General features: G+C 40.4%; 1 protein-coding gene across 1 annotated transcript in view; it reads left to right on the top strand.

The window, feature by feature from the left end:
* The window catches only part of COL22A1 (collagen type XXII alpha 1 chain), a 232,096-nt gene that overhangs the window by 149,348 nt on the left and 57,466 nt on the right, over positions 1 to 25,282 (top strand). The window contains exons 24-35 of the mRNA XM_063174607.1: positions 1,600 to 1,653; positions 10,910 to 10,963; positions 11,333 to 11,386; positions 12,411 to 12,464; positions 13,660 to 13,713; positions 14,109 to 14,144; positions 16,386 to 16,448; positions 17,514 to 17,567; positions 18,778 to 18,819; positions 21,214 to 21,246; positions 24,617 to 24,670; positions 25,114 to 25,167. Coding sequence (XP_063030677.1) covers positions 1,600 to 1,653; positions 10,910 to 10,963; positions 11,333 to 11,386; positions 12,411 to 12,464; positions 13,660 to 13,713; positions 14,109 to 14,144; positions 16,386 to 16,448; positions 17,514 to 17,567; positions 18,778 to 18,819; positions 21,214 to 21,246; positions 24,617 to 24,670; positions 25,114 to 25,167 — 606 coding nt within the window. The remainder of the gene's footprint in view (positions 1 to 1,599; positions 1,654 to 10,909; positions 10,964 to 11,332; positions 11,387 to 12,410; positions 12,465 to 13,659; positions 13,714 to 14,108; positions 14,145 to 16,385; positions 16,449 to 17,513; positions 17,568 to 18,777; positions 18,820 to 21,213; positions 21,247 to 24,616; positions 24,671 to 25,113; positions 25,168 to 25,282) is intronic.

Raw genomic sequence — 25,282 nt, 5'->3', positions numbered from 1 at the left:
ATAGGAAGCTGGAGGCGGCTCATCTCCTGTGTCTGCCATTTGCATGGTCACCTTGCAAGTGGGCAAAACAATCATCTTTAACTAGAAAACATATGTTAAATGATGTGGTGACATGAGTCCTTCAAATTAAAAATGAGGTCTTGTTGGCTTTGACAAGAAAATAAATGATGGATGTTGGAAAAGTAGAAAGAACATTTAGGAAGAGTGGGTGTGCTGGAGTATATAATTCAAATTTTTATTGATATTGAGTCCTGCAAATGATTACAAATTCCTTCTGATACCTGAGGACCCTATAATCACTCCGTTAATATTCTTCTTAAATTCTTCTGTATATGAATGCTGATTTTCATTGTTTTAGGGTGGAGAGTTGCTGGGGATTTTTTAATGAGAAAAATAATTAAAATAACTGATTCTGACACATCAGATAATAAATCTCAGTCACAGCTGAGGAAAACATAATGAAAACTTGTTTTCTTTTTGATGGTTTAGATTTTTCATTAAGTCAGCAAAAAACTGCTGTTAATAGATGCTGTTTCTGCACATCTTTAAATGAAGAAAAATAAAGGAAAGATTTTGTATTTGACCCTTCATATTATCAGGGACATTAAACTTTTTTAATTATATTTTCCTTCTAAAAAGAAAATCAGTCTGGAAGAGAAGTCGAAATGAAGGAAGAAAAAGTCTGTCTCTTACAATGTACCCTCCCCCACTATATTACTAACAGCCTTAGAAATATTTATGACTCAGTGTCGGTTACGTATGAGGGAAGAAGAGAGAATTTTTATAAAATATGTGACTTACCTAAAGCAACACAGCAAGTCACCTGTTGGGTTAAGAAACAAGTCCAACCTCTGCCTTAACTCCAGTGCTTACTCCATCCTTTCTTCCTCATTTTTCTCATGTTGGATTTTTTCCTTTTGAATTATTTGAGATCAAACCCATGGGGACACAGAGGTCCAGCATCCATACAGGTGATCTTGTCTCAGGGTTTTACTCCAGCTCTTTGCTTCTCCTTGCCTTGCACCAGTGGAGTTCTCTGGTTCCTTTGAAGGAATATTTTTTACTTGCAGAGGAGTCCATGAGCTCTGCCCTTTGGTGCTAATGCCACCTTTACCCAGAAATGCCTCATGGATTCCTGTTTCCCAGCTTAGAGATTGTGGATCTTTTCTATTCAACCATGCACCAGAGTTCTCAATTATTTTATTTCTTAATGCAAGAAGCAGTGCAAGGGACCAGAGGGCCACTGCTTTACCTCTCAGCCCATGTTTACACTTGGCACTTCCCTTGGCTGCATCTCAGCACCATGACTTCCTTATCCCTCTGTAGGGGGAAGCCAGGTGGGATTGCAGAGTGTAGGAGATGCCACAATGTGTGTGAGAACAGCTCTCAATTTTACAGCTATTGTCACAATTTGGGAGATACAGGACTGTTGAAGACAACTGGGGTTTCATTTCCAAATGGTGTCGTCTTCATTTCTAGCTTTTGTGTTTTGTGTACCCACATTACATTGATTTACCAGGTTGGTGGTGAAAGGCTTTGGAAAATCAATAGCAGTCTTTGGTCTGCTCTCTAATATGTGCTCCTGTGTTGAACATGCAGGGCAAAAAGGGAGAACCAGGATTCCCAGGAATCAATGGTCTGATTGGCCCTCAGGTAAGCGATGACTTCTTATTATTTCTTATTATCATTTTCCTGTAATATGTGTAAAACCAGATTTGGGGGTAACAGAGGACATGGAACTACACAATGCAGCATGTGTGATCTTCCTCTTTATACTATATTTGAAGTTCATGTTTCTCCTTTTAAGATGTAAGTAATTTATCTTGTTGAGATTGAAAGATGTCTGTTTGTCTGATAGCAATTTCATTTACCTTCCAGAGTTTTTCAACATCTTAGAACCAGCACAGCTGTGTTGTATGGGATTTCCCCATTGCTTGTGCTTAAAGCTGCATCATCCCAGAGAAGAATCACTGATTTGTGTTTAGTGAGGAAAGGGGATTTCTTAAGTTAATGACCCCTTAACTCCTTCTTTTTAAAGCTTTTGGCAAATTCGAGCTGCAAATTGCACCATAGTATCATGAGGGCAACACAGAGGGGTTTGTTAAGAATTGCCAAGAGGATTCAGCTCCACCATGGATCAGCCTGTTTGGCCCTAATAACACGGACACCTCTGACATAGTTTTTTGCTAACTTTGGAGACAAATTCAGCAGATCTGAATCACTTTGTAGGGTCACCCCGGCAATAAGAAAAATATCCACAGGAATGTCCTAAAGCAGGAAAGGTACAATCTCACATTGAGCTGACTGCTCAGAACAAAACAGCATTTCATTTGTTCCCTTTCAATAGTAAGTTAATAAACTGGACTTTGGCTTTAGGATTGCGTTTCAATAATTGCTAAAGGGAAGAATGATGAGCTTCCATTGCTACAGCTGCTGGTGATGTACTGCAACTTCTGTAGTGGCGTGGGATTTAGATGGTGGTTGCTGCTACCTACATTCCCCTATAAGCATCTCCTGTGGAAAAGCCGCTTGGGTAAGCACTCAGGCAAAGCAGTCAAGTCCACACACACCACTCATCATGGCTAGCTCAGAAAGGAGAGGTAGAAGGGCCTTTTATATGGCCAGGTCTAGTGCAGTTTATTTCAGCACGTGGAATGGAAACCAGAGACAAAAGACCAGACCATGCACTCTGCACAAAGTTAAGGAGCGGAGGGCACGGGGGCGGTACAAAGGGCAGGGCAAAGGGATTGGCTTTGGGGAAAATGGGGCTGGCCACCAGGGGTACCACAAGCAACGAGGGAACAGGGAAAGGAGAGACCCGGGGAAGTTGGGACATATGGGGAAAGGAACTGGAATGGGTCAGTGTTAAGCGAAAGTCTGTGAGGAAATCCTTTCTGTCTGCCCAGGCGGGTAAACTCTGTGGTGTCTCCAAGAGAGGGCTCTGGGGATTTCCCTGAGGGAGAAGGAATCACACTGCTAGACTACAGATTCTGATTGCTCATTTATTTGGTCTGGCAATTTATGCCCTTTAAAGCAGGAGGAATGATCTAGATGTGGTTTGTGTGACAGGAGTTTTTGTAAAGAGCTATTCACTTGTCTGTGGAGAATGTCAGAGAGCTTATCCAAGGGGTTGAGGCCCCATGCAGGTGAAATCCCTTGTGTCCAGCAGGGAACTATGCCTAGCAAAACACCATTTGATACTGGTTTTCATATTTTAAGACTTTTTACTTTTGGTACAATATCTAATCTGCAAATATTTCAGCAGCAGCCTGCAAGAATGAAGACAGTGTTTCTAATGGATTTAAAAGATTTAAGAATCATTGAATATTCTGAGTTTGAAGGAACTCATAAGGATCATCAAATCCAATTTTTGGCCTTTCACAGAACACCCCAGGAATCCCAGGAATCCCTTTCTATTCCTAGAGCATGCAAGAAGATTTCTTGAAATCTTAAATTGTTGAGTCAACCACCCTGCTTTTGTTGTGTTATTTTTCTTAACTTGGTTGGTTGTTGGTGTTTTTTTTAGTTTAGTTTTGCTTTGTTTTTTCTTTTTTTCCTTCATTTTGGAGGAAGATTTTATTATCTGTACATTATTTTTAAGATACCTGACAGTATCCATCCAATGTCACACTTACTTAGCTCAAGTTCCCTGCAAATTAAAGATATATATGAATGTGTTAGCAAATTTATAAATGTATCTGTGAAAATTGCTGACATAGGATTAAGTAATTTTCCTTTTTGCACAAGCTAAATAATGTTAGCAAATTTTATGTTAATTAAAACTGCACAAAATGCTTGCCCCATCAAGGGATACTTAAATTGACTCTTCCTCCAAGCTAACTGCATGAAAGGTAAAATATTGTTCCTATTCCTGCAGTGGCACTCTGTTCTAGACATATTGCTGCAGATTTCAATGTTTCTCCTTAATGAAAATGCTTACATTCACTTTGTGACAAAACTATTCAGCTTAACAGCACTTTTTGTGACATTAGATTTTTAAAACACTTTATCAGCATTTTCTCTTCTTTTTATTTTTTTTCTTAATTAGACTATGTCCCAAAAATGCCCAGGAAGAAAAGTGGTTTTCTTATACTGTAGTTGCATGGATATTCATTCAAATTATGCATGGAAGCCCATGTCAGCTCTTCCTGTGCTGTCCTGGTGGTGTTGAGGGACAACTGATTTGAGTTGGCTGCACATAAAGTAGATTAGAACACAAAAATAATCTCCTTTTCCTCTGCAATTTTAAATTTATGTTTCCTGACCTGATTCCCCACATTGATACCTGTGTGGACAGGAGGAAGGGGTTGATACAGGAGCTTTAGGAGGCTCATTGTTGCTGAAGGACACAGGAAAGATCTGAAGTTATTGGTGGGCTTTGCCAAGGAAAATCATTGCTGACATGCTCAGTCCAACTGAGAAGCCACAGATCAGTGGCAGATCAGTCAGTTGTGCAAGGGAACTGACTTAAGGGGTGCTCTTGTGGGTCCCTTCCAGCTCAGGATATTCTGTGATTCCATGGTCCAGTGATGAACTGCAGGTGAGATGAGTCAATCCAAGTCTCAAGGATCATTTGAGAGATTATTTGTCAGACCCTGAAGCAGCATCTAGGAGGCAAATTTGCTGCTAGACTGGGGATGTTTTATGGTAGTAGGGTAGCTTTGTCTCTCTTTGCACACACCAACTCAAAATTATAATTATAAGCCAAATTTTATAATTATCAACCAAATGATAAAAATATATAATATATAAAAATATTTTTAAATATTTATTTTTCCTTCCAAATCAGCTGTGGTGGTGAACCTGTCCATCTGCTTATTTGTTTCATGTTTTCTGATCAGCACCTTTAAAAATGAGCATTTATTTTCCAGTCATCTTTATAAATGGTGCATCTTGCAATATCATTAAGCCATGGAATAGAAATTCTGGATATTTTTTCCTGTCTGGACTTGAGCAATTTTCTGGCAGCAAGGACACAGACACCTGAACTTAATAATGTGTTAGTGTTGTTATTATTTATTTGTACTATTTTAGTGCCCAGGAACCTTAATCATAGGCCCAGCTTTTATTGCAATAGGATGTTCAAATGCAGACTGAAAAATGAGCATTTCTGTAAAGAACTTTAGGCTGAAATAATTGTCTCAGGCACTCTGAGCTGTATCACTGAGTTACCAGGGCTGGGGTTTGGCTCCAAATGCAAGCAGTTTTTGGGTTGAGAATGGGGATACAGGTGCCTCCTCCTGTTGATGAAGATCCAATTAATATTATCAGTGGATCCTGAAGCTCTCTTAAAACAGGCACCCACAAATGGGCCACTGAGCCACTGTTGAGGCTCCCCGAGATGAGTGGGTACTTGCTGGCCACCTGGGAGACATCAAAACACATCAAAAGTCTTGGAAATTGAGTTAAACATGCCATAGCTCTGCCTTGCAATACCTCTGGGCTGTTGCTGGGGCTTGCCTTGTGCTGGATAACCTGGTGCTGTAAGTCAGACCTGGGAGGGAGACCAGTACAAGCTGTACCTGTTGTGGTCCTGGCTGGCAGTGATTTCATTAGTATAGACTTGTCTGTAGGTGTGAGCTGAAGCCCAGCTTTTCTTAAGTAATTCAGGAAATAAATGACCTTCTCTGAAACACACAGTGTCCTTAATGTCCTTTTTATAATGCAAGTTAATACTGCAAAAGGTAAGAAAAGGATGTGGGCCCCAGCTGCAAAGCTCAGATTGAATTCAAACTTTGCCAGTGCTGCTTGGAATTGGAAGGTATTGCTCAGAGCAATCTTTAATAAGATCTATACCTTTAAAAAAATAAATTAAAAAAGTCTTCACCTGTGAAGATTGCTAATAGTGCTGAAACAAAAGACATTAAAGGAGATTTTTTAGTTGTTTTTTTTCTCATTTGCTGCACTGACTCAGTAAACCAACTCCAAGCAAACACATGGGGAAATAAATCTTCCTCTGTAGACAAAAGAGATCATGTCCATAGCTTACACTAAGTGATTAAATTAAACAAATACTGCCTTTCACTGGAAGCAGGAAACTCTCCTAGAAAGACTGCTATGTACAAAGTCAACTTTATTCCATACTTTTAAAGAGCTGCAAAGACAGTTTGGAGAATTTTTTGTTGACAAAACTTTTATTTTAAATTTAGTGTTGGTACTCCCGTTCCACTGCCACTTGATGAAGTGACTGGAGACTGGATCCGTGCATGAATTATGGCACTGTCACTGATGCTGACTACAGGACATATATTGTAGACAAATGCTCACATCTGTTGGCTCTTCAGGCTTTTGATTTTTAGTGTCATCAGCAGCAGCTTTTTTTTTATAAGTTCTCTTACCTTTGTATTGATTTGTAAGGCAGGATTTAAGCAGAGAGAGGAACACAGTGCTCTTATGCAGCATTACAGAAAATATCTCAGTAATAATTTCCATTTCAGATTGGATATAAGGAAAATTTTCTTCAATAAAAGGATGGTCAAGTGCTGGATCAGGCTGCCCAGGGAAATGGTAAAATCACTGTCCCTGGAGCTATTTAAAAGAAGTTTGGCAGTGACAGTGGCTGTGGCAGCCCTGAGTTGATGGTTGGACTCGAGGGTCTTAAAGGTCTTTTTCAACCACAGTGATTCTCTGGTTGTATAATTCCAATTGACAGCAGAAGTGGCTGGGGTGAGAAATGAAAAGCTGATTTGAGCAGGTGATCCTGGAATCCACTCAGATGCTGTGGAGGAGAAGTGGAGCTCTGGAGTAGCAAAGGACATAGTGAGACACATGGGCTGCTCCACAAAACTGGCTGCAACAGCTTCACTTTTGATGGGAAAGGAGTGTAAATAAAGGAAAGACAGCATAAAGGCAACAGGAGGGGTCTGTGGGGTCTTTCTAAGACGTGAAATTGTGGGGAATGTCTTTGGAGACAGGAAGAGAGAGTGGAAAGGAAAGGCTGTCAGTGCCTCAGTTACTCATTTTGCTCTCATTTTGGTAGCAGACAGAATGCTCCTGTGTGTCCCTTCTGTTTATGAAGTGCTACCCTGCATTAACAGCCCAGACCAGAAACTGTTTTAATATGGTTAAGGACTTATCTAAACCTTTGTCATAGTGTAAGAGAATCCAGACAACAGCATGGAGTAATACACAGATAATATGTCTGTTTAGGCTTTGCCTTCAGGTGTCTGGGAAAGCCATCAGACTTCAGTTTTCATTGTGGAATGTCATTTGTTCACCTCCCTTTAAGACTTAATAATCCCTTCTTCCATGGAAAAGAGATTTAGGCCCAGCTGCCTACTGATGGAGTCACAGACAAAAGTTTCTCTTCCTTCTCAGAGCCTCCTTAGGGAGTCCACAACCTAAATCTTAAAATCTTAAAATCCCTGCCTTTCCCAGCCCATCTTCCAGCAAGGTACAACTGGAAGAGGAGAGCACCGGAGAGTGAATTCTAGAGGACATATACAGCTGTGTCTCCAGTATGAGCAGTGTCAGATTTCTCTCCTGAGCACTGTCACTGCATTACATTGTCTAAGGAATGAGGCTGGATGAAACACAAGCCTGAAAAAAATCCACCCTCCACAATGTTTTTAAAGATATCCTATCCCAAAACACAGATGCCTCTACACAATATTTAGATTTTAGATTTTAATGAACATTTGAAATATTTTTGTTTCAGAACAGCAGTTTGAAAATATTCTGGTCTAAACATTTTATTAAAAAATTCCATGTTTTGCATTTGTTTTCCAAAGTGAGTTTGTGTTGATCTGTTCTAAAATCAAGTTTTCATGTATCACTTCTTTCTTCAACACTTACAAACCACATGTCAGAGTGTTTACCAGACGGGAAAAAAATACACCCTGTGATTATTTTCTTTTGGTTCAGGGTTTTAACAGGACAACACTGTGCTCTGGACTTGGAATAGGGACTCTCATCTGTATAATTCATCAAATAATCTTTGAAAAAGGTAGTTGTGTAAATCAGGTGCTTTAATCTGGATTCACTTAAAAATGGAAGCAAAGAAAACAGATGGTGTGAGATTTTTTGGGGTAAACATTACACAGTCCCGCTGCTGTAGTTTTATCACATTTGGTTTTTTAAAACATAAATAGATTCTGTCAGTTTGGTGAATTCTAATATTTAAAAAAATATTACTTGCTCTGGATTATACTCAGAAATCAGGGGAAGGGCTACAATATGAGATGTTGATATACAAGTGAAACAGAAATTCTCTGCACAGTAGCAGAAGGGAATGCTCTATAAGGGTATTTATGATGTTTTTCTGCCATTTTATTTCTCTTTGTCCCATCACTTGCTGTAGCCAGGCTGCAGAAGGCAGGAAACCCAGTAGGACAGTCAATGACTGCTGTGTGCAGTCAGCTGGAGCAGACTGTCAGCACCCTGTGCATCTCCAAGAGATAATGCTGGATATTCCATAAAACTGTTTTTTCTGTGTCCACCTCTGAGAAGATTTAATCAGAAGAGCTTCCCATTAGTGGGTGTAGCATTTGTTGGTGCAACACATGGTGAGGCTACCTGTAAACCAGTTTGGGCATGATATCCTGAGTAATTATCTCTTGGAGGACAATGAAATTGAATTATTAGTGGTGATTTAGGAAAAGGATCAGTGGGATTCAATTTCAGGACTTACGGTTGCGTAAGGTTTTTGTGGTCTAGGATATGGAAAGTTTAAAGGGTAATTAGAAATTGTCTTGGGTAGTGAGAATATCAGGAGTTACTGGGAGAAGGAGCTGGGATGAGGAGGATGTAACACTTCCCATTTTAGAGATTATAGTGGTTGCTGGCAGATACTGGAGTAAGACTGCTTTGAGATCAGATTGACCCTGCCAATTCATTGTGTGGGGTGACACAACATGCCTGGGATTGCTTGGGCTGAGGCTGGGTCCTGGCTGGGGTTTTTCACCTCCTGATAAAAATTCCCTGTTGTAGGGCTAGGAAGGATGTGTTTCCTAGTAGGAGACAGTTCACTTACTGACAGAGAACAAAATTGAGTTATTAGGAATGAACTGATGGAATTGTCACGGAAAGTCTGCAAATTTACACATAGTCCAATCTGAATCCATTTTTAGTTTTTCTAAAGTTTTACCTTTTTCTCCAGTGCTCCCCCCATTCCTCATGGAAGCCCCCTCTTGGAGCCCATACCTTCTGTAGGGCCTCCCAGCAGTGTCTTGTGGAGGTGGAGCAGGCCCAAGCAGAATTTCCATGTCCTTGGTGTGTGTTTGCTCCATCCAACTGTGGCTGCACACAGTTGTGCCTGTGTGTAGTATTTTCTCTTGTGCTGAACTTTTTTTGACTGTTGGGTCTTTTCCTTGAATGGTGAAGCCTTTTTAAATGAAGGATGGTCTTGGCCAGGTGTCTCCTGATGGGTGTAGAATCTTTAACTGCAGGATCCAACTTCAGGACTCCTCAGGAATTAAATCATCAGCATCAGTGCATCTGAAGGAAAATCTTTTTGGGATATTTTGCTGCATTCACATTTCAGGCACTCTACAAGTGAGAGTGCTGTTGACAGGAGAACTCCATGTCTGTTCGGAGTTGCAGTTAAGCAAGTGTAGCTGCAGTTTCCTTTTCTGGTCTCTTTGCCCCATCTATTGGTGAGAAGAGACTGTTTTAGCTCCTGGCTGAAGTTTGTGAGTGTATTTTATAAGATCACTTATCTGCCATCTCTGCCGAGCCGAGCCTCAAATGGATCCTTCTCCTCACTTTTTTTTACACCATTTTCTTATCATCATCTACATTTTTCATTAAAAATAAACTCTAATATTGATCTATGGCTTGTAATACCTTAATATTGAATGACAGGGAAAATGCTGTCTGGCCAATTTCTGTCTTGTATCAGTTGCTCCTTTTCAAATCTCTACAGAGTTTTAGGTGGGGTGGTTTGTTGTTTTTTTAAGTAGAATTACACCAGAACTCCCCTTATGCTGAAAACTGAAAATTAGTGAGATTGTTATGTTAGAAAGACAGAAAGAGGCATCCAGGGTTAGATTTCAGCTCACATACCCATTTCTCACGCTGTTTGCTCAGATCCTGATCCAAAAAATGCATGAACACATTTCATTCTGAGCATAGGAGAGACAAATCCTGTCTTGTCTACAGGGGAAGGTGGCAGTAACAAACACTTTTGTATCTCAAGTAACATACTAGGATTTGTCAAGGCTGGAAACAAATCTCTCATAGGAAGCTAAATTTAACAATTTGCTTGATGCATAAAAGTAGATCCCTCTTTAAAGCAGGTGGCTATTGAGAGAATATTTCTCCTAAGAGAAACAGCTGTTGCAGGGAAATGAGTAAGAATGTTAAGATATTTCCAACTGAATGTGTTAATCAAACCATGATTTTGTGAGAATCTTTTACTACCTACCAGGTTGATGTCAAGCAACAAAATGGTGGCAAATTTTGTTTAAGACACTTGAGTCATTGCAGCATTTTCCATACTCTTGGATTCATATTTTTAACCCCACCCTCCCAAAAAAAGCAAGCTCAAACCACAAACCTGTTCATTCATTAGTTGCTTTCAGCAGTTTTTTTTTTTTTGGAGGTAAATTATTCACTTTGAAACAACATGAATCAAGGTTAACTTTGTTTGGGTGCTCCAAGGAATCCCACTGGTCAAGCTTTGTGTTGTGGGTTACCCCTGATGCTCTTCCACTCCTCCTTCTCTTGTACTGGAGTGGAGGATGGAGCTCCCCTTGTGGCAATGGCAGCAGTGGCTTAAGCAGAAGAAAATGTTCAACCTGAATTCATGGCCCCTTGCTTTGGCATCTTGCACTTTTTGGGTAGAAGTTAAACAAATAAACTCAGTGATTTTGCCTGTTTCCTACAGGGCCCCTGTTACACAGGGGAGGACCTGAGGCTTTCAGCTACTACCAGAAAATTTGATAAATTTGCTTTGTTTCCTCTCTTGCAGGGACCTCCAGGGCCCCCAGGCACTGCTGGACCCCCGGGACCACCTGGGCCACCAGTAAGAAACCCTGGGGGGTTTTGTTTTTTATCAAGGAGAAGAAAAACAGCTGGAGAAAATTTTAGGTCATGGTTTTTAGAAGGAACAGAGTTAAGGCCTCTTGAAATGTGGTTTTTCTCTTATATTTTCTCTTATATTTTCTCTGCTAAAAGCCACAGCTGGTCCTAGAGCACAGCTTCTCCCTGCTGAGCCTTGGAACCACATTGGTGCTTCCTGGGGATAATTCAGCATCTCCAGGGCTCCCCACAGCAGTGACCTGGCTGCAGTGGAAGGGAAAAATGTACTTGAAGTGAAAGCAGCAATCTGCAGTGAGAGTCCTGCAGAGAACAGAAATGCTGATCTATTTTTTCTCCTGATTTCATTTCTCAGGGACTACCAGGGGAGATTGGAGTTTCTGGTAGAACTGGACCACCTGGACCACCTGTAAGTGTTGAGGAACTGTTTCCCTCACCTCAAAGTTCTTAATTACTTCAGATAATTTAATTCTGAAGTCTGCTTTGTTTCCCACTTCTTTTTTGCACATTGGGTTTTAATATGGGCTCCAGTACTGTCACTTTTAATCCAGAAATAATTCTCAGATACCTTTTGTGAATAAGAATTTTACCAGGTGCAGCTCCACTATTCCTATGCAATTGGATCATGGTATTTTCTTTATGTGATACCTTTTATAATTAATTTTGCATTTGACACAATATTGTTTCTCCAAACCTGGAATTTCCTGAATAAGGCCAAATTACTCATTATTAAAATCTCAGATTTAGCAGACTGTAGCAATTTCTGTTGTTCTTAAGTCACAAAAACTGAATAATTAAATACTTAGTACAGAATTGCCACCTACAGTCTGCAGTGTGTGTGGATTGACTGACACTTGGAAAAGGGAAGAATTTTTTTTTTTTTGCCATTTTAAATGCATGACAGGAAGTAATTTTAATTCTTATCTTGCTGAACCACTCTGTCATTTTGTGCTATATAATTTAATTTTAGGGGTCTATTTACTGTATAAGAAATTACCAAGATTTAAAAGGAGAAACAGATGTAAAAGAAAATATATATATATAGCTACAGGTAATAGCTATATTACCTGTAGGTAGGGACTTATAGAGAATAAACTAAAATTTAAGTAAGGTACATAAAAAAAAATTAAAGATCCTCAGTACCTAAAAGCTCTATACTGGAGTTTCTCTGTAACAATGATGACATCCAGTGGTCATTCACTAAAACTGGGACACTGGAAGAAAAGGCAGAGCAAATATGTACAATGTGAGAATTTTTGTGTCTTTTGAGACAAAGTAGGAAAAAAAATCAAAACCCAAAATACATGAGGGGGTTTTTCTTTTCTTAAACTTAGGTAGGTGGCAGGAGAGATGAGCTGAGCATGTTTATGCTGGGTTTGCTGGTAACAATTTAAAGAATTGGCACTTACAACTTTTGTTTTCCTTTTGTTTAGGGGCTGCCTGGCAAAGATGGACTCAGTGGGCTTCCTGGGCTTCCAGGTCAAAAGGCAAGTGACACCACAGACACTGGGATTAAGCTCCTTACCCAGGCAGATCAGTGGGGTGAGCAAGCAAGGGAGGCAGAAAAAACACAGCTGGGCATTGCAAACGATCAATGAGGAAATCCAGTGACTCTGGCAAGTCAAGGCACACATCCAAGGCACAAAGAAGAAGAGCAAAGAAGTGTAGAAGGCTCCAAAGACGTTCCTTTCTTTCCTCCCTGAAGGGCTGAAAAGAAGAGATGCCATTCCCCTGAGCCTTCTCTAGGTCTGTGTGGCAGACAGAAAGTTGGTTCTTTATTATTTCCTACTTCTTATGCCCCATTTGAAATCTTTTCCAAATTATGGCTTGCAAGGGGAGTTGTCTTCTCCATTGTGTATGCACTGGGAGCAGGGAGATAGTAAATGTAAAGATAGAAGACACTTGACTTCTCATCCCCCTGCAAATAAGGGACAAAGGAATGTACCATGTTTTGACTACAAAGGCCAAAATAGGTTTTGGGGATGATAATTATATTAAAAATTATTATATTTAAGAAAACAGCTCTTAACCATCTATTGCCTTGGGAGAGGTTTCCTTGCTTCTGATACTTGATCTCAGGTCTAGCTGAATCCCCAGCTCCCATTTATTGGTGAATAAAGGTGAGGAATTTGCAGTCCATGACATATTTTTGATGTTAAACAGACTTTGGGTTTTATCCACACGTCTGTGTAGCACTTAGTGCACTTTCCAGCTGTGTTGCCACATTTCAACCACTGCAGCCTCTCTGTGCATGCTGATGCCACCCACATTAGAAGATCAGTTTTAAAGTATTTACACAATGGATCCAGTGACCAAGGCCCCAGTCCCAAAATTTTATGGTTTTTTTAAACACTTTCTAACTTTCTACCCACATACAGTTTGAAGAAACTGAATGGAGAAACTGAATGGAAACTGAATTATTTCCCAGATAATTCACTATGGACATCTTTAATGCACCAGTGATTGTGTTTTTCCAGAAATTCTCCAGTAGGATGCTGCAGATGTGATTGCAAATGGCACTGGAATGGAAAGATATTCCAGGAAGCATATTCTCATATGGCTCCATTTACACCCTCAAGGTGATCTTGAGGAACTGAGTTAAAATATTCCTCACCATTGACTGCAAATGTGCTGCACAAACACCAGAGGAGTTTGTGAATTGACCTGTTGTGTTCCCTGCAGGGAGAACGAGGGGAAAAGGGTGAGGAAGGCTTTCCTGGAACAGCTGGCCCTAAGGTAAGGGACTGTACTTCATGATCTGCTGAGCATCCACTGACTCAACCACGGTGTGATTTTGGAAGGTCTTATACTGAAGTAGGGAGAAGATTTCTCTGAAGTTGGAGACGTAAGAGGATGAGCAGATGAGGTTCACTGACTTTGATGGTGTTCCAAAATACAAACCCTTGTTTGATGCTCCTCTCTCAAGCTTGTGTGCAAGGAGATCTAACCTGGACCTTGCATTGGCTCCCTGCAGGCTGCATTCCCAAGCCATCAAAAAGGCAATTTCAGAGCCTTGTGGAATGTAGGTAGAACAACATGGACCAGTAGGGTCCACATTTTGCTGATGAGGAAGTGTTCTCACCAAAGGATCAAGTCCTTACAATGTTACAGATGTGCTTTTGTTTTTCCAGGGTGAACCAGGGATCCGTGGCCAACCTGGTGAGCAGGTGAGCAGAAAAAACAGTCTTAACAGCAAACCTGACCTGTCAAAACAATAGCAAGTGACCACATGAGATGACAAAGCCATTTGCCAATGACAAGATCTGTGCAGGTCACTTGCATCTGTGATTGAAGGTGCAACAGTTGTATGGGTGAGACTTATGGTTGATTTTAGAGGTCTTTTCCAACTTAATCATTCTGTGATTGGTGGAATAAGGCTACAAGTCTGAGGCACAAATTGAGGTTTATTGGGATAAGGCACTCATTAAGTTAATAACAGTTACCCCGCCCTGTGAGTCTGGACTGTACTGCTGCTATTCCAAAAGTCCTTGCAATCTGCCTGATAGGTATCACTCAGTTCCCAGGAAAGTATCCTTACCTGGTGTCCCAGGTAAGGAGAACTCATCACAGCATGGGCAAATGATTCCTCTGGAGTGTTTTCATCAGGCTCCAAGGGAGGAGTGGTTTCTGTGCCCTTCCTTGATGTCATTTCACTGGGCAAGCAAACTATCAGGCTTGAAGTTTCCAGGCAGGCTTGGTCCAAGTGCCACAAAGGGCCAGACCCCAACCAGATCACTGTCCCTAGGTCTGAATCATCTCCCCACACAGGGCTGTTTTGAATTTTAGCACCACCTTCCAAGACACTTGTCCCTCTCTCCACAATGTGATGTTCTCCACATGTTTCATAAGTGTTGTCTTTCCTGTCACAAGTTGAATTGTGCTGTCCCTGAGAGGACTTCACTTCATACATCCTCTGAATTTTGACAGTAGTTTGCTAATAGCATGTGTATGAATGCTGTTTCTTCATTCAGTTGTACACCACCCTCCAGGTACCATTCTACACTACATTTCTATGGTTATAGATCAGAACATCATTTTGGCTTATGTCAGATATTTTACTAAAGTCAAGATACATCAGGAAAATGCTTTCTTCATGTCTGCTTAGTTTTCATGTTAAAGGAGGGAACTGGATGGGTTTGATATGATTAAGTTTTAACAAATCCACACTGGCTGTTTTGTATTATATTTCTATCCTTGAACTCTTACAAAGTCAATGATATTTTGCTTCAGGGCCTTTTCAGAGGCCAAATTTAAACTGTGTTTTTATTTTCCCTCTAAATTCTCCTCTGTCTCCTTCAATGCTAGATGCTCTGATTGCTCTCTGAATCTCTGGAATGTCTGGGATCTCATGGTCATTTCCATTCCTGGAAGTCTCCAATGCCAGATTGGAGCAACCTGGGATAGTGGACAGTGTCCCTGCTCATGGCAGGGGGCTGGAACTAGAAGATCTTTAGGTTCCCTTCCAACCCAAACCATTCCATTATTCCATGATAGCCAGGATCCCACAGTAGCTCTGAGAAAACATCACTCCATCTGCCACCAAATGCCACTTTCTTTAAAATTCTGCCAACATCACCTGGATGTTCTTAGTCATCCCTAGTTACTACAGTATCTTGTTCCTCACCTGATTTTATCTACAAACCCATTGCACCTCTACCATGATAATCTTGTGTTCTCTCTATACTTAAGATAATCTCTTTAGAGCAGGAATTACCTTTTCTTAGTTCAGTATTTGTACAAGACTTTGGGAACTTGGGTCTTATCCATGACTGATCTACTTTGTGATATTGCAGTATAAATTCAGATAGCAAAGAATTATAAATAGAAAGCCACATGGTTATTTTCACATTACAAACTGGGTCAACTGGGAGCTAAATTTGAGAGTACTTGATATATTTAGGGGAAACCACATGACACAGAGATCATAGTTACTCCAATAACAAGTATTGTAAAGCAGAAACTCAAAGGTAATGTTCAAACAGAAGTAAATCCAAATGTGCCATAGTGCACTGAGATAATTCTATATCTGTTCATCAGGTGACATCTGTACTGTTCAGATTAATACACTGCAGTTTTTGCATTTCCAGACTACACCAGATCATTAATGATGAAAATAAAAGTCATATTATGTTTCTTTTTCTGCTTTCATTTGCTTCCTTGGTCCTGCTAAAGAGCAGTGTGAAGGAAATACATCCTAAATTTTGTGGCATCAGTTAACAGACAAAAACCAGAGAAGTTTTACTTGCTGCATTAAGTAATGGTTTAAAAAAAAACCTAAGAAATTATTTGATAATCAAACTAATCTGATTCTCTCTCAGCAAACTACATCTACAGTCAGTCTCATGAGAAAAATCAGGCAGGATCTGTCTGACAGCATTCAGTTTTCACACACTTTGTCTTATTTTCAGGGTGAAGCAGGTTTTCCTGGTCCTAGGGGCTTACCTGGACTGAAAGGAGAAAAAGGAGACCGGGTGAGTGACTTGGAGCCACAAACTGATCTTCTTTTGGCCATTTAGCATCAGGAGGACTTACCTGAGTGTTCCTAGATGATGTTGTCCCTTGGTATGATGGCTGTGGTAAGCAGCTGATTAGAAACCACAAGGTTACCAAGTACCCAAAAAAGGTGTTCCCTGCCTAGTGACTGTTCCTAATTAACACAGAGGTGCTAAATGAGCAATATCTATCCCAAATGGGAAGAGTTGTGCCATGCTGCTTGTGAGGCAGTAGGAAATGTTAGAACTCTAGAGGTCAGATGGCACTTTAGAACTCCCTTTCAGAATTACTTGCCTGATTTAAGGACATTTAAAATTCTTGATAACAAAAAAAATACTAATTCACCTCGTCGCTGAGCCCTGGAAAAGGCTTCAGATGGCTGAATTATTTTCTGATGGCTTAACTTCTACCCAAGTCCTGGTGCCTACTGCTTCCTCTGGGTAGCTGCAGAACTCTGGAGATATCTTCATGCCAGGAAATATTTGGGTCAATGTCCTGACAGTAAATTTAGCCACATGAGTGAGGTTTATAAACTTGATTACTGATGACATGCTTGAATGTGATCAAGAAGGATCTAAAATCATCTGAGGTTTTTCCATGCAGTTTGCTCCATTTTATGCCTTGTAGAGCAGAGGATACAGAATATATTAATGGCAAAGGTTTGAAACTAAATGGTCTTTAAGGTACCTTCCAACCCAAACCAAAAACATAATATAAATATTCATTCTGGGTCTTAACTGATGTTTTGCTGCCTCTTTTCAAATTGGAAAAAAACCCTCTGGTTTTTATAACTACATCAGGCAGTAGGATCTTCTACAAGCAAGTTATTTTAGGATTGGTGCTTTCCTTTCTGTGAGGTCAATTGACAATTATTGGTTTTGAAAATATTGTGGATTTTTGAAGCCATCTTCAAAATGTTACATTTTTAATTGCTTGCTCTACATCTTGGAAGATAGATAACTGAGAGTGTAAAATGTTTTAGTGAGGCTGATGCATTAAAATAAAAATGCACATTTTTCTTGCTTTCCTTTCCCTGCTTATAGGGAGAAAAAGGAAGAGATGGTCTCCCAGCAATGAAAGGTGAAAGGGGAGAAAAAGTAAGTCATGAAATGACCCTGATCTTCCTTAGACAGGAGAAGAAAACAGACAAAGGGGCAGAGACAAGTGATAGAGGAGACTGAGGAAGACTAGAAAATTTGGAAGACTTTTAGCTGAACTTTACAGAGAAGCAGCAGAAATAGCTATGTGTTGGATGGAGAAAATAATTTACTGAGCAATTAAATCTGATGAAATAAAGGACAATTTCATTAATTCAAGGAAAACCTTTTTTTTTAAATTTGGTTAAAATTTTCTCTTTTTTCAGTTTTATAATTGGCTGATATAAATAAGCCTAGAACTAAAATCAAAAATGTTTTCTGTGCCTGACTGTAGGGGATAGAACAATAACTAAAAGAATAGTTTGGGCTTCTGCTATCACAACACCATTGATTTTAGTGAAAGTAAGAGAAGCAGACAAAGGTAATGTCCACCAAAATTTACATTAAACCCTTGTGAACATGAAGGTGAAGAACAAACATTGACCTTTCAGATGCTTGTGAGGGTATTGTGGAAAAACTGCCCTCATGACAGAGGCAGTGCTGTTCAGGATGTGAGTTCTTCCATCAGTCCTGAGTTTATCAGTGACTTTCACCACCTGTGGAGGGGGGAATTCTTTCATGGGTGATCCACTGACATCAATAAGGCACCTAAACTTCCTTTACCTGGGAGGTTAACAAGTGTTGTTGGTAGTTCTTGGCTTTCAAGTGTCAGGGGACTGATGTTTGTGGAGCAAAGCCCACAGGAAGGTCAGTGCCAGGGCTCAGGAGATCCTCCAGCAACAGCATAGTTTTAACTCAAAATTAGGGGGGAACTGGATTTAGCAACTTAAATATTTGATGAAAAACAGATATTTTTTTTTTTATCAATGAAAGAAGTTTAGCTAAAACATGTTGTTCAATCAAGACTTTTGGTCAACTTTAATTTAAAAAGCAAATTAAACTCCATATCCTAAACTGGATGGGGCAACTTTAGAAATTCATCACCCTGTGAATTCAGGTTGATGATAGAATTATAGAGAGATGAAGACAACAGAATGAGAAGCCTGCATGCATCAAAGCAAGGACAGCAAAAATTCAGTTCAGAAGTGTCACACAGCTGGGGGGTTGGGTTATATCTCATCTGGTAATGCTGCATCTTCTAAATGATAATGTTAAGTTTTATTTGGGAGTCTTTTTATGTAGTTAGTTACATTTTTTTTCTGCTCTCCAGGGTGACACAGGTTCCCCTGGACCCCCAGGCTTACCTGGAACAGTAAGTAAGATTGTGTTTGGTGCTGTAACAATATTCAAGGCATCATTCCTCCACATAAATTCCTCAGAAACAATTTTCAAGTTTCTTCTCTGCAGAAACTTTGAGACCTATTTACTCTGAGATTATATCCTTTTGTTTCAGAGAAGCAATACCAAGGTTTATTTGGTCTTTTTATTTTTTTGGTGAGGTTGTACTTTCCTCTGTCTCTTTGCAAAAACAGACCGAGAATGCATAAATTTATTGTTTTCAAAATCAAGATGCAAAGTTAGTTTGAGGACCCTGAGTATAATTACAAGTTCACTGATGATTAAATCAGCACCCACTGAATGTAAATCCACAGACCTCTGAGTTCCCTCTAAGAAAACCTGAGTAAGCAGCTTTAAATTAGCATCATCATTGCAACTAGAGGATTTATGCCAGTCACAGATGCTCCAAGACATGGCACACATCCTCTCATCATCTCTGCTCACCACAGCTGGATACAGCTGCCTCATTCACAGATGATGGAGAAAATCTGAATCAGGGTCTGTTGGTTGGTGAAAATCGAGTGTCTAAAGACCTTGAAACAGCAGTGGAGTGCTGGAACCTGAAATGCAGGGAATTCTCAGAACTTTGGGGCTGTATGCAAAAGCTTAGAATTAAACACAGGATTTGATCTGAAACCTTTGAAAAGGATTCCAAATTAGGTGATAGAAGCAAGAATATGGATTTATAGTTTAAAGCAGAGACACGTTGAGTTAAGAAGAGGAAAGTTTAATATATAGAAAAAAAATAAAAGTAGTTACAAGGGTAAACAAGAAGTTTAGAATACAGTACTGTAGGTTTTTGTGTCATAACGTGATTGGCCAAGAAAGCTTACGCTGTGGCATGAGTCCATAAGACAAAATATTTAAGGATTGGGTCAAAGACATAAATATCCTTGTTGGTGGTGTTTTATTGGTCAGTAAATCTTTAAAAGTTCTTGTAACTAGAGGTCTTGTGACCTTCTGAACCATGTTATGAATATGTGAGCCAAACTCACCCTTCCTGCCTGTGTAGAAGTTAAAAATAAATCGCATCATCTAAAAACTTAGAGGTCCTGTCTCTAACTCATTCAAAATTCCTTCAAAAATCCCCATAATGGAGAAGGTGATTTAATTTATTCTCTGCCATTAGCTGGGCCTCAGTCTATGCCAGGTCACTTCATGGTGCTTTATGTAGAAAGACTCCACGTATATCAGACAAGATAGTCTGTCCAACACCAAAGATGAATCTGTGTTAGTAAAGGCAGAAAAGGCAGCTCACAAACAAATAAAACATAGCTGGACATGGAAATGTGTGCCACTTCTCAAGCTTCCTGTGTTTGTAGGGAGAAATTATTTATATTTGTCATGGTTTAGGAATGGTAGTCCCCAGTTTAGCACCCCTGACCCCACAAGACCTCAAAACCAGCCTCTGGTCGCTCACTTCCCCTTCTCCCCTCTTCCACCCACATGTGCCCAGAGAGGAGAACTGGAGGCACAAAGGGCAAAGATTGAGGGTTGAGATAAGAACAATTTATGGAAACAACAATAAGCTAAGCAAACAAACAATAGCAAAACAAACAATAACAAAAGTGGACAAAAGAGGGAGTGTGGAGCTTGACCTGACTGCAGCCATGCCACCCAAAATGCTCCCTCTGGTCAGGACCAGTATTATCCCACTGCTCCATCTGCCTTGCTTGCTCCAGCAGAAAGGAAAGTCCTTCCCTTCTCCAAAGTGAGAGAAACAAGCCCTTTCCTGTACTGAAAAACATAATGTCTTGGCCATACTCCCTCCCACTGGTCTAGGCTGGAACCAGGGCCTGTTTCAGCTGTTAAAAGTAGGTAAAGCTTTTCACAAGTCTTCATGTCATCAAGATCTTTTTTTTTCTTCAAAATTGTATCAGCTTTGAGAAAAGATACTGTCTCTTTCTATGAAACTTTTATCATTTCTTTTTGTGGCTACCCCTTCAGAGTGACTATGTATTCCCATTGAGATTTCATGTACGTGTTACAAAGCAGAGGGAGGACACACCAAGTTCATTCATGGTATCAGGAAATTTAATAATACAGAAGGTGTCTCTAAGTGGAAAAGTGAGCAGGAGATTGCTGGCAGTAAAATTGCTATAAAGTCTAAAGATTGATTGTTTTTTTCATCATGGTAGGACACACAGGATAGTCTTGAGTTTATGTTCATATTTCAGATATTCTGGGAGATTTAAGATATTTGTGGGCTTCTTTCCAAACATCCAGAAGTTACAGTGGGTTGCTCTTTTATAAACTTATTTATGGAATGTATGTAATGTGCAATCTGTAATGACAGGAGTATGTGTAAACTATTGCATTTTAAGGAAAATAGGCTATCCTGTTATTAACACTCTGGTTTCTGTTCCAGCCAGCCTTCTTCACCCCACATCCCAGGATTCCTGTAAGTAACATCTCTAATAAATATGTCCTCTGGCTTATCCCCTCTTGTATCTGGTAGACACACCCCTTATTGTTTTCTGTGTTATTTAAATGCTTTCAGTAAAGAACCCAGATTGAATCTGGTTCTGGGCATCCTCATCACTGTAACCAGCTGTTATGAGAAGTCCAAAGCTGTGCTGGTAAGATCAGCAGTCAAACCAACTAAAACCAAGTGTAAAATGAAGATTTTATTCCCATTTATAGCATCTAGTGGGAAATAAACAATATAACATTATCTGTGAATAAGTTTGTTATGGATCAGGAGGTTTCATGGATGACAGAGGTAGGCTGTAGTAGGAGTGCCATTAGAAAGAGAAGCGTATATGCTAGATTCTTCAGAGGCTGAGGAAGGAAATAAGGATGTGAAGTAGTACTGGAGAAAGAGACAGGATTTCTTTGGCTTGCTCTTCCCCTTTGCTCAATGGTTATACTTACATATATCTATATACACTCTAAGGAGACATACAGAACAATGACATCTTACCTGGTCTTTGTAGTGCTACAGTCACAGAAAGAGTTTTTCCTTTTGCTTTGAGTACATTGCTCTGGTAAATGAGCTGCAAGACAGTAAGAAATAAAAGGCTTGAAGTGTGTCAGCTGTTCCATTTGCTGGGATTTCTCCCTGTGCAAGACGACTGTGGTGACACCTTCCACAGCACAGCTCTGCACATAGCAGTGTGAGGGAGGAGAAGGTAAGAACAGTTGGATGTACAGGTGTGCACATTAAAGTGTCAGAAGGAGGTGATGAGCCTGAGGAGAGTGTCGTGGGTAATGTTACAGAGGTGGAAGGACCAGCAGGGTGCTGACAGGTGCTCTCCAAAACCAATCCTTGCCGTTGTTTCCCATTGAGTGTGTGTTGTATTGTACAGGGAGCTATTTCCTATATTAAATATTTCTGGAGATGGGGTGAGAGAACCACAGTGGTGGTCAGGTATAATGGCTGGAAAGAGGCAATAGCAATAAAAAAAAGAGGTGGCTCCTCACTTTGCCTTCTGTCTCCCACTGTGGCCAGGCACAGCTGGACCCCCACTGCACTTTCTTTCCTTTAAGTAACACCGGAATAACTGAGGCTTAATTGAGGCTACAGGAGGACACTGCTGAGAGCAGGTCTTGGGAGCTGTAAGTCCTCTTCTGGGCCAGGCTGGTGGCAGCTGGCAGCTGTCACTCTGTCTTTTCTGTGCACTGAGGTGTGGGTAAGCAGTGGGTGGCAGTGGACTAAGAGCAGCTACCAGTGGGCAGCACTAGCAGGCAGTGGTAACAGCTTGGCAGAGTCACAGATTTGACAAACTGGAAAGGACTCACAGGCAGATTTTCTGGTGGGTTGTGTTAACAAAAGCCATTTGTGTCCTGGGCTGCAGCTATGGCCAGCAGGTCAAGGGAGGTGATTCTAATCCTCTGCTCTGGTGAGACCCCTCCTGGAGTGCTGCATCCAGCTCTGGAGCCCCCAAAATAAGGAGATCTTGGATCTCTTGGAGCAAATCCAGAGAAGAAGATGGTCAGAGGCTGTAAACTATCAGATGGCAGGTTTAGATTAGGTATTTGGAAGTAGTTCTTTATTGTGAGAGTCCTGAAGACACTGGCACAGGTTGTCTAGAGAAGCTGTGGGTGCCCCATCCCTGGAAATGTTCAAGGCCAGGTTGGATGGGGCTTTGAGCAGCCTGGTCTAGTGGGTGACATCCTTTCCAATGGCAGAGGGGTTTCAATTAGATGATTTTAAGGTCCCTTTTTCCCCAAATCATTGTATGGATCTATGAAGAAATCCTTCCTTTGCCCATGTCTGTGGCTGTTAGATTTTGCACTGCTGTGCAAGTCAAGTATCAAGGAAAAAGTGGAAGAAAGGAAAATCTTAAAAACTTTCCCCATTTACCTCTTGCATTACTTCTTCACTTCACAATTTTGTTTTCCCTGGTAATATACATCCTTATCCCCACTCAGTAACACCATCCCTGCCTACAAATGCACTGACCTGTGTCTGTGCTTTGTCCTTCTGCTCTCTCAAAAGAGTTTCAAAATTTGAAATGTCATTACACAAAACAGCTTCCAAGCACAAACATACAGGTTTGCAGCTTTAGCCCCTTTGCTTGAGCTGCTTTAGGTGATCCTGATGTTTTTCTGAAGGACACTAGATGGCATCAGGGACTGCCTGGCTAAAAGTCGATCTAATGGGATGCTGTTTGCAGAGTAAAATTCCTCCCATTATTTACCACAGATTACAATATTTATTCATAATGCATAATTAATACAAGCATAAGTAATATTTATGCAGCTACACTTATTTTATCTGTTAGAGAATCATTTGAAAATGGTCTGTGAATTCCCAGGTGTTGCAGAAATGATTGGCAAATAGCAGATGTAAATAAAATTCAAGCTGATTTGTCTGGCTCTGCATTTTGGCTGATCACTATTCCTTGCTTGTGTGTGTAGCTTAAATCACTGATGTTCTTACTCTTCCTTGATTGCATAATTGAAACACTTGGTGTGATAAATAATGAATAAGTAATGATTGCTGTTGCCTGAATACCTACATTCATAACAATATACAGGAGTGAGTATTGGTGTAGTGCCTCCTTTATTCCAGCTAGTTCCATAATTGTGTGCTTTCCTTTTCAATTTATAAAAAGCAGACATATGGATTTATTGATTATTGCTCTAGACCACAGGACAAAGCTGATGAACTTCTGTCTGAATGCATATTCAATTTACTGTAAGGAGGAAGAACAGGAATAAATTAATCTTATTAGGCAGTGATGGTGGTGCATGAAAAAATGCACTGACTTTGCAGGAGGGAGAGGAAGCTGCATGGATGTATGGAGATGTTAATAGAACTAGAGATCAGGAATTGCTGTGTAGTGCTCACCTCTGGAAATGCTCCAGATGATCACTGAACACTTCTCTTTTATAGATGGAATAGGGAGCTGTATCTGGGATCACTGTGGAATGACATCAGGGCTCTGGTCCTACGGAGAGGTAGTGCAGTGGCACTGGTGCTTTTGCTATTGTTCACATCATGTGGCCTTTAAAAATGTTAGAGATTAATTTTTTTTTATTTTACGTATAGTCTTAGCTATTCTTCTGCATGAGGGCAAAATGTTCTCCTTTTAAGCTGAGTATTTTTCAGTTAGTATCAGAACAGACCAAGAAGTCTAGATAGTGATCTCCATGTCTTAGTGTGGCAGTTTTTTGACTCATTGACCTCAAGGTCCTTTGAAGAGGCTACTTTGTGTCAGAAATGGGTAACTGATTGAACAAGCCCACTTATTAACAGAATTAGTGTGAGTTCCAGCCCTGGAAACAGCTTTTATTTCTCTCTTTGCCTTACTGTTTTATATCAGGGTGAACCTGGACCAAAAGGGGACAAAGGAGATCGAGGCATGACTGGAGAAACTGTAAGTACAGCCAAGAGAGGACATGAGAGTGGTCAGTTTTGGAGGGAGAGGGTGGGACATGCTCCTTCTGTAGCTGGGATGCTTCTCTCATCAGAAATAGCCACAGTGGTGCTTATCTTTGTACTGCCTGTAGAGGAAGCTACATGACTACTGGAGTTTAAGCACCTAATCTGTAGTTCTGGGCCTTAGTAGCTGAAAAAAGGACTATGGGATTTTCTAGGCAGAGCTTGGCTGGCAGTAATTTATGTTCAGGATTTATTAAGGGATTTTGAAGTGATGTGGCCCAGCTAAATTGTGCATTTGGGTACTGCAGTTGTATTCTGGACTTTCTTGTTCTGGATGGAGCTCCCAGAAGAGACAGAGCCCTGTGAAGTGGCAGCCTCTGTAAAAATCATGCTTCTCTCAGTGGAAGGAGCTCCTTTACCTCTCCCTCTGTATTTCAGGGATTACCTGGGGTCCCAGGTGAGCAAGGTGTGCCAGGACCTGCAGGAGTACAGGTAAGAGGGACCTTGAAGAAAATCTTTGACATGACTAGAGTGGAATGCCCTCAAGGTCTGTATCACTGTAAATAATTCTTCCTGTACACACCAGCAGCCCATTTCTTTTTTATCT

This window comes from Melospiza melodia, chromosome 1, assembly GCF_035770615.1.
Source record: "Melospiza melodia melodia isolate bMelMel2 chromosome 1, bMelMel2.pri, whole genome shotgun sequence".
In the NCBI taxonomy this organism is placed as follows: domain Eukaryota; kingdom Metazoa; phylum Chordata; class Aves; order Passeriformes; family Passerellidae; genus Melospiza; species Melospiza melodia.
This window is presented reverse-complemented; position numbering and strand designations above follow the sequence as displayed.